The sequence below is a fragment of the Poecilia reticulata genome, chromosome 5, assembly GCF_904066995.2.
Source record: "Poecilia reticulata chromosome 5, P_reticulata-male-v2, whole genome shotgun sequence".
NCBI classification, from domain to species: Eukaryota; Metazoa; Chordata; class Actinopteri; order Cyprinodontiformes; family Poeciliidae; genus Poecilia; species Poecilia reticulata.
The window spans coordinates 26,493,491-26,509,627 of record NC_088834.1 but is presented as its reverse complement, the minus strand read 5'-3'; the positions used below and the strand labels follow the sequence as shown (position 1 = coordinate 26,509,627).

Genomic DNA, 16,137 nt, shown 5'->3' with positions numbered 1-16,137 from the left:
CCCACCCAGCTCCCCTGGATGGGTAGGAGGATTTCAGGAGGATATGAATGAGGTAGTTGGGGCTACTACAAAGGCCTTGTGTGAAGAGTGGACCAGATCTTAAGAGGTAGAGGTGCGATTTAAGTGTCATTTTATAGAGGTCATTAGAGCGTCACCTCTTTGTCAGACTGACCCGGTAGTTGGCAGTAGACCTCCAAGGCAACGGTGGCGGGAAGGTTTAAAGCCACTACAGTTCCAATGTCCCCACTACGCTTTCGGAGAACAATATACACTAGCAGGTTCCTCAACGTTTCAGCGAAGCTGCAATAAAATCCCTGCAGGCCTTAAAGTCGGCTTGTTCTGCAGGGTTAGCGTGTCTCTGGAGCTGGAAATGCAACAACTCTTGCACATGCAGAAGAACAACCAAATGGATAGAGCGCTAACCAACATGAGTTACAAGAAGTATTACTTTTCAGATTCTTTGGAATTTAAGCTTTATGTTTATTGTGATTTGTTACACTACTAAAGTTGCAAAGGGCAATTTGCGTTCAAGACAATAGCAGTCCAATACCATTATAAACAGACTAGGGTATGTTTGTGGGAGACATACCCAGGCAATTTACTGAGGTATAGTGGAGTTATGATGCTGATTCTGTATAAATTAATCATTCTTGCTTTGCTCAAACTAATAGTGGACTTCAGCCACTAATGTCATTCATCGTGACCCCATTTAAAAAATAAAGCAAACGGTTGTAGTGCAGTTTGAGTAAGATGGCTTGATCCTGGACACCGTTAAGGACAGCATGCCGTCACTGAAAGGCTTATGGGAGAGGGGAAAACGTAAAAAAAAAAAATGGCAGAAAATGATAGGATCTTGAATACTTTGAAATGGAAGCCAAAAGATAAAAGATGGGGAAGAAAGAAAATGACTCCAGAATATCCAGAGTAATCTCTGTTCTAGTTTGTGTGTTAGCCAGCCCATCTCTCAGACTTTCAATCAGTAGAAAACATTAAGAAAAGATTTACTTCTGAGGTGATGAGAAGGATAGCACATTAATTTTGGAATTTAATTATATGATCTGGGGCAGAAATACCTGTTCGTGGCAGATGTGCAGCAATTCTCACAGTGGTTACATGACCATAATTTCAAAGATTTTCAGAGTAATTTGATTTCTTTTGTAGTGGTTTTGAAGGAAACTAGATTGATCCTTTATTGACCCACAGTGAGAAAATGTAGCTCCAGATATCTGTCTTTAACGAATGTCTGCTTGTTCCTTTAGATTTAGAACAAGCTTGAACATTTCTTTTTTGGTTTTATTTTTGGAATTATGTGTTATCAGAATATGTGCATCTCGTGGAAATAAGTTCATGTATGTTTTTAGTTGCGGCACGAGTAGAAATTCTATCTCTAAACATTTAGTATTTGAACACAGAAAATGAAGATACACGTTATTAGCTTGTAACAACGAGGGAAACTTTTGCTGAGTTTCCGACTTGCAGACCATTACATCTGTCCCAGATCCAAACTCCCACAGCTGAGACGATCTGAACACAGCAAATGCAAATGGAGGCACTCAAAAGAACTCTTTGTTAGTTTCTTTCTGTTATCTCACCCGAGTTATGAAAGTTTGTAAAGTTTGTTTTCGAGAGAGTCGCGTTTATCCTGATTTATACGGATAAACGCGATCACAAAAGAGCAAAAAACATCTCTGTAGGTGTAATCTACATTTAAAATAAGTTTGATGGCCATTAGCTTAAATTGTAAACATGTTTATAATGTCGATCTTTCTAGTCCATATCTACCATGTCATATCTGCAAAAGGCAAATTTGCTCTACTGAGTATTGCATGAATGGGAAGGATTTAGGCGACAGGTCGGTGGTACAGTGTTTCCCCTCCTGTTTTAGAGCGGTCCAGCGGATACAGGACAGGTTTTTCTTTGTGCTTAAAAAGACAAAAGCAGGTGCAACTGGCACCGTGAAACGATGAGCCAATGGGAGGACCTGCCTCAACAGTTGTGCACGACGAGTCCACGCTCATTGGCCAAGAGTTGTGGTGGGGGTGGAGTCGTGTCGTTTGGTATAAATACTCCTAGCACGGTTTCTCGCCTTGACTACAAACCGGCTAGGTGTGCTGGGTGTAGAAGGCTTACAAGCGGCGTGAAGCGCTGATTCCTACAGGTTGCCGCAACTTTTTTTTCTTTCTTTTTTTTTTTTTTTTTTTTTTCAATTTTACCAGAGAGCGGAAACAAAACGGCGTCACTCCACTAGAGATTAGAGCGTGGTTTTTGGATGTCGGGGGAACTGTTGAGCGCTTAGTGTAGTACTCTGTGTGCCTCGGTCTGTCTCTCCGGCTTTACCAATGCTCCTGCATCAGTACATGAACGGATCCCTGGAAGTCATGCCTCCCACACCGGTCCAGAAAGACACCACGTTCACCAAAATCTTCGTCGGCGGGCTGCCGTACCACACGACTGACGCCTCGCTCCGAAAATACTTCGAGGCTTTCGGGGACATCGACGAGGCCGTTGTGATAACTGACAGACAGACCGGTAAATCCAGGGGCTACGGCTTTGTAAGTATGAACAACACAAACACACGCTCATTTTTGCATAGCTCTATCAAAACCTGACTTTTTTTTTTTTTAACTCGTACTAGTTTCTGTCAGTTTGTAAAAAGTTGTTTTCTGGGTCATTAGCTAAAGAACACGTTTAAAGTCTGAAGTCACTCATGCAGGCTTAAACACATAATTGCGCAGCATCTTTGTTTTTGTCTTGCCTTGTCGCCTGGTTGGCTGTTCTTTTCGATTAATGAGGATGAGGGATCACAAAAGTTGATGGGGTAACTAAGAAGATTATATTTCAGCATATGTCTAATGTCCACTCCTCTTTTATAACCCCCCCCATACCCTCCCCCCCCCCGCCCCCCACCTCCCCTCAACCCTGAGCAGCCCCAGCTTATTGCTCTGGAAGTGTGTATTTAGTGTGTGTGTGTGTGTATGTCAGAGAGAAAGAGAGAGAGGCTGGACTCTTTGCTTGCTTTATATGGTTATTTCAGAGCAGTGGGGAGGTTGACCTTGCACACTCTTGCTTTCCATTGTCAGAAACCAGAAGACATGATTTACATCACAGTTCAGGCTGCTGAAAAAGGGACATTAAGATGCATGCTTGAGTTTTTCAGAAAAATCTCTTCAGATGTAGTTTTTCCTGCTATGGAACAACCTGTGGCGGTCGGCTTAAATTATTTAATCGGATTAATATCAACAGATGATCAACACGGAAACATTTGCAAGTGCTCTTCATTCTGACTCTGCCTGCCAATAATGACCCCATCAGTTTGGAGAAACTATTGCTGCCCAAATAATCTTAATCTTCGTGACCAAGTTTTGAGAACTGGAGATGGAGAACATGCAGGTTAATTATAATCATTTGTCATATACAACACTCAAAGTTATCACAATTTCGTGATGTGTTTTTTTTACCCCCTCCCCAATTTACACCCTCATTTTGTACCACTACTTTGCTGTTTTGTCCATGTTTATCTCCGATCTGTACCCTGTCCATGTGGTACCAGTTTGTTTGACTCCATAGTTGGGTATGTTGATGAATTATGAGCAGTCCTTTGAAAAGTCAAATCCATTGTATGCTTCCATTGTAAATTTCCTGGAAACGCAGCAGACCTCCAGTAACCGTGGGGGGTCAAAATATTTAATATCTGCAAATACTCAAAACCTGCCCTACAAAAGCTTGTAGCTGCATTTTTTTTAAAATAGTTTGAACACCAAATATACCTAAATATGCATTAATGCGCATAGTGGGAACCCTCTTAGCACTTAGCTTTGCTATTGGGGCTTCAGCCAATCAGCAGCAAGAAAAATGAATTGGACGCTTGGATTGGCTGATTTGCAAAATATTACTTCGGCTATGTATTTCAGCTCCTCAACCTGCATCTTGACTCTTTTAATAGAAAAATAAGCAACTTGGCAAATTATCTGCAACTAATTTGGAGATTATTTCCACAGAAAAGTCTGCAACTGGGTGAATCTACGAATACCAAATAGACGTGGCTCTGCGGTCCATTTAGGTTTGGTTACGCTCCCCTTTTTAGGGTTAGTTGAGTCAAATGTGACAGGTTATGCATCACAATCAAACCAAAACGGCAATAGGAGCAAAGTGAGTTTCTACTGCTTGATGTCGCTGAACTCGTTTAACCACGTTTACTTATGAGGAGACAGTTGAAAATGACGTTGGATCCTGATTCTCAAAGCAGGAATTAAAATCCTTAAGGTTTGACTCAACGGGATCGCTATGTCAATATCTAATAAAAGCTGCTGCCAAAATGGTTACTAATGCAACCTGATCAGGCTGATGTGTGAGTGTGATCTTTGTGATGCCGTCCAACCAAATGCTGACAAACGGGAACCATTTTTGTTTTGAGTTTTTCTTTTCTTTTTTCAGTGAAATCCTGCTGTGGAAATCCATACTTCTTTAACCAGCTTTCATGTCAACTTTTCATGTTCCAGTCTTAGAAACCGATTACATTTTCTTTGATCCAATCTCTCTGGACCAATGAAATCATCCTAACATTTTTAACTGCTCCTTGTTATCCCAGTTCTTGGAGTTCTGTGGGAAAATGACTCTTGTTTATAATAACTTTGACAACTTCTTCTTTTTAAAATTCTTTGCAGTACCGGGTTTTTATCTGCGTTAATAAGTGATTTATCCGGTCCCTGGGAGATAAAACCATAAAGAACAGAAGCAGCAGTTGGGGAGAAAAAAAAAATGCAAATATTTACCAGAACTTTAGCAGAGACGCTTCAGCTCGGCTGTCTGATCGGGCCAAAGAAGGAGTGGAAAACGGTTCCGTGTACCTCTAAAGGGGAATTGGAAGACAATTGTTCCTTGTTTACACGTAAGCTGATGAAAGTCAGAGGGGGAAGCCGTCCGGTGAGTCGAGCAGGTACCGACCGGCTTTCTGTTGTGGGGGCCGGCGTTTCAGGTTAAACGGGCTTTTCGTCAAACCCTGCGGGTTGCTTCCAGGGACTTTAACCTCACCGGTTTTCACTCCTGGGTCGCTTTTTGTTTTTTTCTGTCTGACTTGAAAAGGAGAAGGAACCTGTAGCTGAGTGTACTTTTTTCTTTTTTTTTTTTTTTTTTGTCTTAAACACACTTCAGAGGTGGATTAGCGGACCCCCACCAACCAAAACCACCCTAACCCCACAGCAAGGCGCTTCACTGTAAACACAGCCTGTTTCCTTCCTGTGTGTTCACAACACAGGCGCCGCAGTGGGCTTTGTTCCCAATAAGCCTCGCCGTAAAAGATGCAGAGTGTCCTCCGAAACTATTCAGCTCCGTGTTCTTGGATCGGGTCGGCTCACGTGCGGAGGAGACCGAGAACTGGCAGGATGTGGCAATCAAAGCAGAAGGGCTCATCTAATGCCAGGTGGAGCCGGGGGGGTGGACTAATGCCAATCTCCTTATTTTGTTCCTAATTGGATAAGCTCCTTGTTGGCCAGATCCATATTTCAGCAGCTCTGCCCATGTCTGAGTGGCAGCCATAGGCTGGCTACTGCTGCTGTGGGCATCTTTTCCTTATTTATTTATTTTTGCCTCAGAAGTAATTTTTGTTTTTCTTTCAATGAACGCGCCCAAACTGAGAAGATCAGAGTACACTGGGGTTTTTAATAAGTTGCCATTTCAAAACTACTCAAATCTGAACCGCATTCCTCCTATGGCTTAAATTCAATCTGAGATGGCAGAAAAGGCACACTAGTTGTCAACTGGCTGAAAAAAAAAAACTGCTGTATTTTTGACAAACTCTTTTTTTTTTTTTTTTGACAGTTATCCAGCCATAAATAACCAGTTTTAGTGTAGAAACTAACGCAATTTTCTAAACCGGTTGTCAAGCTAAAGGCAGCTGGTACCAGAGCAGTTAGCCCGATTTCTGAACCAGCAAATGTCAGCTTTTTTTTTTTTTTTTACTGGTCTTTCTTAAAGTGGACCAGTTGAAATCTTCTTGCACATGTTTTGTTTTGGGTTTTTTTCTACGAGGCTAAAATGTGATTCATTAGCTGTTGCGTCTGTGGTTGCCAGGTGACGATGACTGACCGAGGAGCCGCAGAGAGGGCCTGCAAGGATCCCAACCCCATCATAGACGGTAGAAAGGCCAACGTCAACCTGGCGTACCTGGGTGCCAAGCCCCGCAGCCTGCAGACAGGTGAGATACAGAGGGGCTGCGCAGAGCTCAGGCTAGCTAGAAAGTAAAGGGTGGGGGGGAAACTGCGGACATCTTTGCAGGCAATGATGAGTGTTGAGGTCTAACAGTTCCACAATTCAACAAATTTCCAGTAAATATCTATGTTTTTACATTTTTTAATATTGGTTAAGTCAATGTATAATGTATAATGACTATGGTAAGTAGAACAGATAACTGTATATATAAAATATGTTTTAATTCACAATAAAATGTGTAATTATTGGTAAAAATGTACATTTTGAAATGATTATGTTGGTATTCAATTATGAAATATTTCCTGTGCTACAGAGCATGAATCTAAACAGTCACTGTGGTTTGTTAAATAGATCCTAGCATTTGATTGGCTAATCTGTGCGTTAATCTGCATGTTTAGCAGTGTTAGCTCTACACACTGAGACTGATGAAATAAATGACAATGTTCTGGAGCACAGGATAATGAAATAAGTCAATAAATACTAGAATACCTGCAATACATTTGATTTCACCACAATAAGATCAAATTAAATTATTTTAGCATTTTATGTACTTTTTAATGAAATACTGAATTTTTAAAATCATTTTTAGTGATTTATTGCAATGTGACATTTTGCGGGGTGTCCATGCATCCTTAAAAAGTCTTACATTTATGTATCTAGAAGTAAGGCCTTAAAATGTCTTAAATGTATTTTCAAAAGTAGGTTGGCATTAAATATGTTAATCACAAGTTTTACATTTTGTTGTGGCAAGACTATTTAATCTTTTCTAGTTTGTTTCTCCCACGCTGCTTTTCTCTCTGACATCTTTATTCCATGCAGTTATCACTAATTAGCTAACCTACTCTTGCTAGCTAGCTAGAGAACTGGCTTTATTGCATCCATCATGAGTAAGTGTAAATGTATTGCCGGTGGGCCGCATGAAGTTCATCGTCTCCGCAAACTCACTTCTCTCGTCGGTGATTCGTGCATTCTGCGCAAAGCAAATTCGTTTGTACATTTCTGACATGATGCAGGTCTTAAGTTTCACTTTTAAAAAGCCTTAAATATGTTGATGAAACCTGAAAACCCCTGTTTTATCCCATCAGTGCAGCAGGTAGGGGTGGGCGACATAATGGGGGACATGAAGTTTTATCACGATATTTTGTGGAAGCATTGTGATGACGATCAAAGTAACAATAGGAACGATTTGTTGGTACGTTTTTAGGTAACTGCATGGGTGTGACAGCACAGCATCGATAGCCTCACAAACACAAACGCTGCTCTTGGAAAAACGCACCATTTCTATAGGACACCGATCACATCCAGAAGTGTGATTTGCATCTCTAAAACGCACACAGTAACTGAATTTAATCATATTTGTTGATATGAACAAAATGTCACATTGAACAAACATCGGAGAAAAACAAAACGGACAGAACGTATTGTGACTATTGTAAATCAAAAAATCTTATACAAAATTTCTGCCGATAAATGATAGACGTTACGATAAATGCTCATCGTCCCTAGCAGCAGGTATGGTGGAGAGGAAGTATCTGACAGGGCTGCTGGACGCCTGATTGCTAAAAGACTGGCTGTTTTACAGGCTAAGAGACAAACTGTTGCTGATTTTAATCTGCCGGGTCACATGATCACAGCCTGCAGCTCCATGGAGGAACTCGCATACCTCGGATTTATGCGACAAATACCATGCAGCTCTGAAACGGCGTATATGTTTTCTTTGCTTGCTTTCTGGAACATTTGAAATATTTCTTCCATGGTAGGCTGGAAACAGGCCGTGCCTCTGTGTCTCCGTGCCCTCTGTGCATTGTTCTCTGCTCCTCCTCTGTAAATGCAGATGTGTGTCTGACAACCATCCTCCTCTCCTCTCCTCTCCCTCTCTCTCTCTTCCAGGCATATCCATCGGAGTGCAGCCCATCCACCCGGCACTCATCCAGAGGCAGTATGGGTAAGTGAGCAGGGAGTGGGCGCTTGTTATGCTCTCTGCTATTATGCCACCGGGCTGCTATTTCTTTGACAAAACGCAGCCTCTGGAAAGCACACGCCAGTTCCAGTATCTACACGCAACTCCAGCCGCCCCTCCATTATCATACATCGAGTCTCGTTTGGAGCGAGGAGGCTGCCGAGATGATTTGCGTCTCCGTGGTAATGGACGTGTGTTCCAGAGGTGAATGTGTAACTCACTCGTTGACCTCCGTCAGGGGCCTCCTGACTCGCGGTCCGGCCCGAGCGGGCTCTGTCACCGACGGGGGAGTTCCATCAGTGTTGGGGAGAATGGGTCAGGGTGGACGGGGGGAGAAACTCCAGAGTCTGGAAGCCACGGTCGGCCGAGCAGCTAACGACTCTTCTGATTCTCCCTGCAGCTCTCAGATATCACGCTTCAAGCTGCAGCCCAAGGCCTGTTTGGATTTTACATGCACAGCCTCCTTTTCTGTTAGTAGAACAGGAGTTCAGGAAGTTAGTCTGAGTGAGTTGTTTGGCATTTGTTGCTGTGGTTGCGTGAAATTCCAAGACTCTTAATCCGCAAGCAAAAGAAGTTAAATAGTAAGAGCTTAGTTACTCATCAGTATCAAGTTTAAATGACTCTAAACATCTTCTAAGATTCAGATTTTCTTTTTGGTTGTTGTTTTTATTTTTCTGGTTGTAGAGTAAAGGAATTTTAAATTTAGCAATTTAGTTTCAAATTAATAGAATGCCAAACATCATCTTAAAAAACATGCAATCTTATCAAAATGCAGAGTTTCCCCCCAGAAAACTTGCCAAGCCCGGTGCTCGAGGTGCTAGGGCAGTCATCCAGCCGGCTGCCATGTTTTTGAGTTAAATGTTTAAAGGTGACAGGAAATGTGAAAATATCACTTGATAGTTATGCGTTATTGGAAGATTAATACCTAAACACCAACTATAAAGTCTTTAAAAAAGGCATCTCCACCTTTTTTAAAATACATAAATAAACAATGCTAAACCTGCTGACCCGCCAGGCTTACAATACAGTGTTGGAAACCCTGAAAATGTTACTTATTTCAGTGGTTTTGTTGAAAAAGGGACACAGTTTATGTTGATTTATAACAGAGGGATCTATTTAAGGTGTTTATTTCTGTTCATCTTGATGATCGCAGCTTGCAGCGAATGAAATTTAGAATGTTACCGAAAAACGATTTGTTCTAAATCTGAGGAGTTGGTTTCCAAATGAAGTGTAAAATTTACTCTGAAAAACTGACTTTGGACCACTGAGTCACAGTCCGGTTCCTTTTCTGTAGTTCAGAAGTGACAAAGCGAGGGATCTCCACAGAACCGCTGAAAGGTTCTGAATATCCATTTTGCTCCTTCCCCTCTGCTTCCCACCAACATGGCTTCAAAATATTTTCTTTACCGAAAATATTTTTGCGGGTTCCTGTGGATGGTATGGGATAATAACTCTTCCTCTTAATAAGTTATACATTTTATTTATTGTAGAACGTAATAACCAGAATTTTTGAGAAACTTAAATTTTGGTTGTTGCTGCAGCCTACAATTGGCAAAGTTAGCTAAAATAAACACTTTAATATGTCACGCCGTGTGAAACCAGCCTATAATATTTAAACTCCCCTTTTCTGAATACAGTGAAATGAAACTTTTTGATTTGTGTTGAGATGGTTGTAGGAATGTCTGGTGAAGAGCTTTAAAAGGATGAGATGTTCATAGGATTCCACAAATAAGTAAAATTAGAAAAAAGAAGAAGAAAAAAAAAACTTGGCTGGATTTTTGTATCTGCTTAAATTAGCTGGAGTCCCACTAGGAACATGTCCCATCATGTTCCAAAACCTCAGGGGGGAGGACAAAGGAAAGTCCCGTCCATGTCAACGTCCCGCCGGTCCAGAGAGGGTTGGACAAACCCTGAATGTTTCCTGTGTTTTGCTCGGCTGCTGTCTGAGGCGTGTGCCCAACAGGTGCTGCTCCCCTCCACCCTCGGTAACTCCACCCTCCGTAATCTCCTGTGACCACCGCCCCTGAGACGTTCTGAGGCTCGCCCAACACCTGTCCTCCCGAGGTTCCTCTGCACGGCTAGAGTGTTGGACACGGACGTTGCTAAGATGCAGATTGCACACAGGATGTGGGGGGGGGGGGGGTCTTTCCTCACTCCCCCTCCCCCGACCCCACGATGCCTGTGGACATATGGCGGGAGGAAGACGGGGTGTTGAGCAGGATTTTGAGCTGTGCGCTGATGCTGCATGTAGAGAGTACTGTGGATAAGGTGTGGACTGTAGGGGCGGGGTGGGCCGACGGGGGTCACCAGAGCTGCGGCCTGTGTATTTATGGGGAGGGGACGTCGGCCTTTGCAGACGACTCATCTCTCGTCACGGATCGACTCCTTCCCTCCATCCTGTTGGATTCTTGCCACTGTTTTTTCTTCTTCTTCTTTGTTTTTCTTCTTCCATTAGAGTCCTCCCTCCATTTCTGAAAACCGACACCTCTGTGAGACTTGGAGGGGGATTGAGAAGTAGAATCAAAAGGGGGAGAGCGGAGGGGGGGGGGCTAGATCCTCCGACTTAATGTTTAATGAGGCGCTTCCATGGTAACTCGCCTCTACAGGTGTCAAATAAAACACTTTTGTCCCTCCCTGCTTCCACCCATTCAAAGACCCGTTGCAGTTGTTCGGAGGTAGAGACGTTTTAAGAGGTGGGCTTTACCTCATCCACACCAACCCAGTTCAGTCTTGCCTGGTTTCACACTTCACGTCGCATCGAGTCATGCACTGGAGTTCATCTGTGAGATATTTAGCTGCTTGGTGTGACGTCTCCCGGGCGTTTTTTTTTTTTTTTTTTTCTTTCTTTTTTTTCCCCCAGCAGCTCATTATGTCATTGGCGAACGTTCCAGCCTTTAGACTGGCCCGCTCTTTGCCAGCCAGCGTTTTCTGGCGAGCCCGTCTCTCCGGTGTCCCGGCCTGCCACTCAGCGCACCGCTATGACCGGCTGTCAGCAGAAATCCAGCTGACCAACGATATTCCGGCTGTCATCTATGGCCTCTCTTCCATTGTTTTTATTTATTTTATTTATTTTACTTGTTTACGCAGCGTGCTTGGCATCTCTGCTGCCCTCTGGACTCGCTGTGATCTCTATCCCTGCTTTTTCTTCTCGTCTTTTATTCCTGCACCAGACCCCACCATCATCCTGCCTTACGCAAGGTTGAGGTCGTTTAGAGTTGGCGCGAGGGCTTTCATGCCCCGCAGCCAATGACGTACAATCGTCTCCCAAGGCTGAAGTGTGGATGAAGCTCCCCAGTGGTGGGATTTTCACTTCCTCTGAAGCCCCTATTGTTCCCTTCACTTCTCATTTACTTTTGTTTAGTACACAATTAAAATGTTCATGCACTGTTTAACACATCCTTGCTTTTGTTTTGTTTTTTTCTTTTGTAGATTTTTACATTGGTATTTAAGGTCTAACTCTCCTTTCAGTTACATGAGGATTCATGTTGACCCCAATCCTCTTTTTTTTTTTTTTTTTTTTGCAAATTAATCACTTTAATTTCATTTTTATGCCACGGTTGCCCTCTGCTGCCAGCTGACCAAGTGCACCAATTCAGGATCAGATGATGTCCTCAGTTCGGGAAAATATCTGCCCACACTCTCCTGCCTCCCCTCAGCCAGCCTCTCTACAAGGTGCCAGTGACGGCTTGAGAGTGCAGTGCAGTGTGCTGTGATGGACTGGAGTGTCTTATCTTCTTTTTTTTTTTTTTCCCTCTCCTGTTTGTGTGATATGAACTGAAGAGCTTATGCTGATTTGCGGTGTGACTCTTTCCCTATTATGGCATGGTTTGGGGGTTTGCAGTGGTAACTGGTGTGTGAGCAGAGGTAACGGAACGTGTTTGTGTGCGCAGGAAGTATGTAAAGTGAGTACATCCTTATCCAGCACCTTGGAAGTTTCATACTCGTTGGCATTTTTCACATCTTGTTGCATTACGGCCACAGGCTTCAGTGGGTTTTATGTGATGGACCAAACTGATATTCTGAAGTGGAGAGAAAATGATACCAGGCCTGGGCAATGTGGCTTAAAAATAAAATCAGATTTCTTTCATATCAAATCCAATTTTTATTTCTTGCCTTCTTTTCCTAAAAAATAATTAACTTTTTTTTGTCATTCATCATTTATTTTTTCCTTTTCCATCATCCCCATCTGTGAGTTGACCTGAATTTTAAATCCAAATAAATAGCTGAAAAACATGCTTAACAAAATAGTAGGCATTGGATGCGATGACATCACTCTGAACTGTATTCCCTATATTTTCTATTTTTATCACCCAACCCTAGTTGACACGTTATTTGTTTTGTTTTCTTTTTTTCTTATCTCAACACCACATTGTACATGCTTACTGCGTCCCAGGCAGACTACAAAATGGACATTTTAGTTTATAATCATAAAAAAAATCTATATGTGGATTCAACAATTGAAATTAAAATATCTGAAACTCCTCCAGAGTGACTGTGGGCCTCCTGGCTGTTTCTCTGATTATCACTATTACCTCTACTTTGTGTTGATCTACCACCTAAAAATCCAATAATACACTGAAGTTGCTGGTTGTAATGCGACGACGTGGAAAAAGACCAAGCAGAATAACTTCACAAGGCGCTGTACATGCATGCTTTGATTTCGTAGGCGACTTTCATAAGCAGTATTTATCTAACGGGAACGGTTTGCAGTGGCAAAACGGTGAAACTGAGTTGACTTTGATGGTTCCTTGTAGGTAACCGAAGTGTGACATTTTCTGTTTTTTTTTTTTTTGTTTGTTTTTTTTTTTGCCTTTCTGTGTTGTTTTTGCTCAAAGTCTTTAATGTCAAGGGTTGAAGCTGTCTCTAGAGCCAGATCCGTTAACTCCTTGATATGCAGCGTTGGTCAAACCTTCCTGTTTTGTTGGGGGAGTAGCAATGGGGAACACTTTTTATATTTTAATCTCACCTGAAAAACATTTCTTTCTTCTGTGGACAAACGCTGTTCATCCACCAACCAGTCCCACCCAACAGCCCTGATCAGCTGCATCTGAGCCGGTCCATGAGGCTCAGTAGAACCCGGCCTGCCCCCCCCCATTGACCCTGATCAGTTCCCCAGCCACCATCATCACCTGTGAGAGTGTGTGTGTGTGTGTGTGAGGCAGAGTTACAAACTCAGAACTAAAAGACTCCAACTTCTGCCCTCCCTTAAAGCACTTCCCCTTTTTTTTTTCTTTTTCCTCCCGTCTCTGTGTGTGTGAGTGTTCAGAGGGTGAAGAGCAGCAGCTGTTAAAACACTGCTGATGCCTGAGCTTGAAAAGCTGCCACTAACGGCTGCCTCTGTCATTCACCCCCCCCCCACCCCCCCCCTCGACTTGTTCCCTCTCGTCTAGCGCAGGAGGTCTGACCCAACAGGTTTGGTGTTTTTTTTAACTCACTGATTTACACAGAGAATTGAGTCACCTTCGATACTAACCTCTTTGTTTAAGTGTTTCTAGGGCTGGGCAATACATTTTTATTTATTTTTTAATCGGTTAATCATTTGGTTTTTGAAGATTTAAGTTTTGGAAAATGATAAATATTTTTTTTTCCCCACCAATCCGCTCTTTGTGTTTCCGTCGTTCAGAGTGATGCCAGCATGCGCAGGATGACGATCTTGTTTGGTAATCGTGTTTTGATTCTTCTGTTTATTTGGACATTGAATTCAGGTGCACTCTACAACAAAATATTAGAGCCAGGCTAAGAATTTTATTTTATTTTTTTAAATTACCACAATAAAGTCCTAAAAATTGAAATGAGGAATGTTGGACACCTGATGAGGTTATGTTTTGATATAACTTCATCTTTTAACACGTCAGAATCAAATTATTATCAGTAGCAATTCTTTGAGATAATCAGGCAAATGACTATTTCCAAGAAACGCACAAACCAAGCTGATTGGACGCTTTTTCTTTTCTCATTTAAACAATCTTTTTCGCACAATTTTTGATGTTTTTTTGAAAAAAAAATTTTTTTTCTGCTGATATGACTGTTATTCCTGCAGCCTGGCACTAATTCTCAGTTGGAAAATACTTCCTGTTGTTTCTTTTTTAATAAGAGGGCAAAGGTAATCGATTTAATTCATGTTATTAAAATTTTTTATTTTTAATCCATATCGCCCAGCCCTACCTGCTCCTCACATGACTATCTTAAGTTAGTGATGGTAACAGAGCTGAGTGTGAGGCTGGGTGTTCAGAGGGTTTGTATTCCTGACACGTCTCCTCCTCTGAGAGCGACGTAAACTGTAGAAACCAGTCTGGGTTGGGGGTTTCTCCGCCCCTCTAATCCCCCCTCTCTGCGTGTGTCTGTGCAGGTTGGCCCAGCCGTATATCTACCCCCAAGCGTTTGTGCAGCCCAGCCTGCTGCTGCCCACTCAGGTGTCGGCTGCCTCGGTCGGCACCAGCCCCTACCTGGACTACAGCTCGGCCTACGCTCAGTACGCCCACGCCGCCTTCGACCAGCAGTACCCCTACGCCGCCTCCCCGGCCGGCTTCCTGGGCTACGGCTACACCACCAGCCCCACAGCGTCCGCTGGCCCGTCCGCCGCCGCCGCCACCACGGCAACAGCCACCGTGCACCCCACCTTGCCCTCCGCCACCGCCCAGGCCCCGACCTTCCTGCACTACGCCCCGCAGCAGCACATCCAGCCAGAGAGGATGCAGTGAAGTCGGAGGAGTCGACGGGGGATGGCAGGGGGACAGGCAGTGGAAGAGGACAGAAGAGCAGACCCCTATAGGGTACCACCGCTGTCGTCAGCAGCAGGTATAAGGAAAAACGATGTCGGGATTATTGCACTATACGACTAAGACGGGCTGCTTGCTCATTGGTACAAGGGGAGAGAGGACTGCTGGGAGTTCAGGAGGGGAAGCCGAACCAGCATACAGTATGTGGTCGCTTCCCAGGGCTTCCAGAACATGACACTTCATTTTTTATCATCATCATTATTATTATTATAATTAATATTATTTTATTGTTCTCTATTATTGTTGTATTATTAATGTCTTTGTCATTATTTGTTTGCCATTATTATCCATGTTGGCGTCGTTTCGTAGCTCAATCAGCAGAGGTCACGCAGGTCCTTGCTAGATATTGATGTTTAGTTTTTTTTTTGTTTTGTTTTTCCTTGGAGCCCAGAGTGTCTTGGCTGGACACGGCGGACATTTTGAAGATGCTGAGGGACGTTCATGTTAGTTCTTTTATTTAATTTTTTTTTTTTTTTTTTGAAAGTGGCGATAGAGAAACGCAGCAGAGCTCTGCCTCACCAACAGACTTCCACAGCGCAGGAAAACCAGGAGAGATTTCAGCTCAGAGAAGCGACTGCACAGCTTTTTCTTTTTTTTTTTTTTTTACATCCCGATATTTGATTTCAAGAGGCCTTAATAAATAAATACAAAACAAAGAGAATCTCCAGATTTTTTTGCCTGTGCCTCTCCACTCTAAGCCAAGTTTAAGGACGCAGAGCCCCTTTTGTAACCGAGCCGACTTCGATTCGATGTAGATAATCATAAACAGTATCGAGGAGCTGTGTGTATCGTTGAGGTCGCTGACACTGAGCACAAACACCAGTGTTTTTTATTTCTGTTTCTGTACTGAGTTGGTTGGACTGTTGTTCCATGTACAGCACATTCAGATGTCATCACGTGCATTTTTCAATATTTATATGTAGGTATTTATAAGAGGTACTAAGTTAAAAAAAAACAACTTTTTTTTCCTTTTTGTTTAAATTTATTGTGATTGTAGTTGTGACACTGACGTCATTTAACTTGCAGTTGTTTGCTGCAGATCCACAAAGTGTCGTCGTTCTTTTCATCATATTACCAGTGGATTTTGACTGGGTTCATTGGAAATTCTTTTTATTTTACATTTTCCAGTAAGATTGTTCTTTACAATCCTTTCAAACAAGCCATAAAGAATAAAAATTTCTACTCAAGATG

At 42.7% G+C, this 16,137-nt stretch overlaps 1 protein-coding gene across 1 annotated transcript; it reads left to right on the top strand.

The window, feature by feature from the left end:
- The first annotated feature begins 1,679 nt into the window (after nt 1-1,679).
- On the top strand, nt 1,680-16,133 carry LOC103465080 (RNA-binding protein 38). Its single transcript, XM_008409631.3, has 4 exons — nt 1,680-2,552; nt 6,070-6,193; nt 8,098-8,152; nt 14,517-16,133. Exons 1-4 carry the CDS (start codon nt 2,340-2,342, stop codon nt 14,866-14,868), a joined length of 744 nt encoding a protein of 247 aa, XP_008407853.1. The 5' UTR covers nt 1,680-2,339; the 3' UTR covers nt 14,869-16,133.
- The last annotated feature ends 4 nt before the right edge of the window (nt 16,134-16,137 follow it).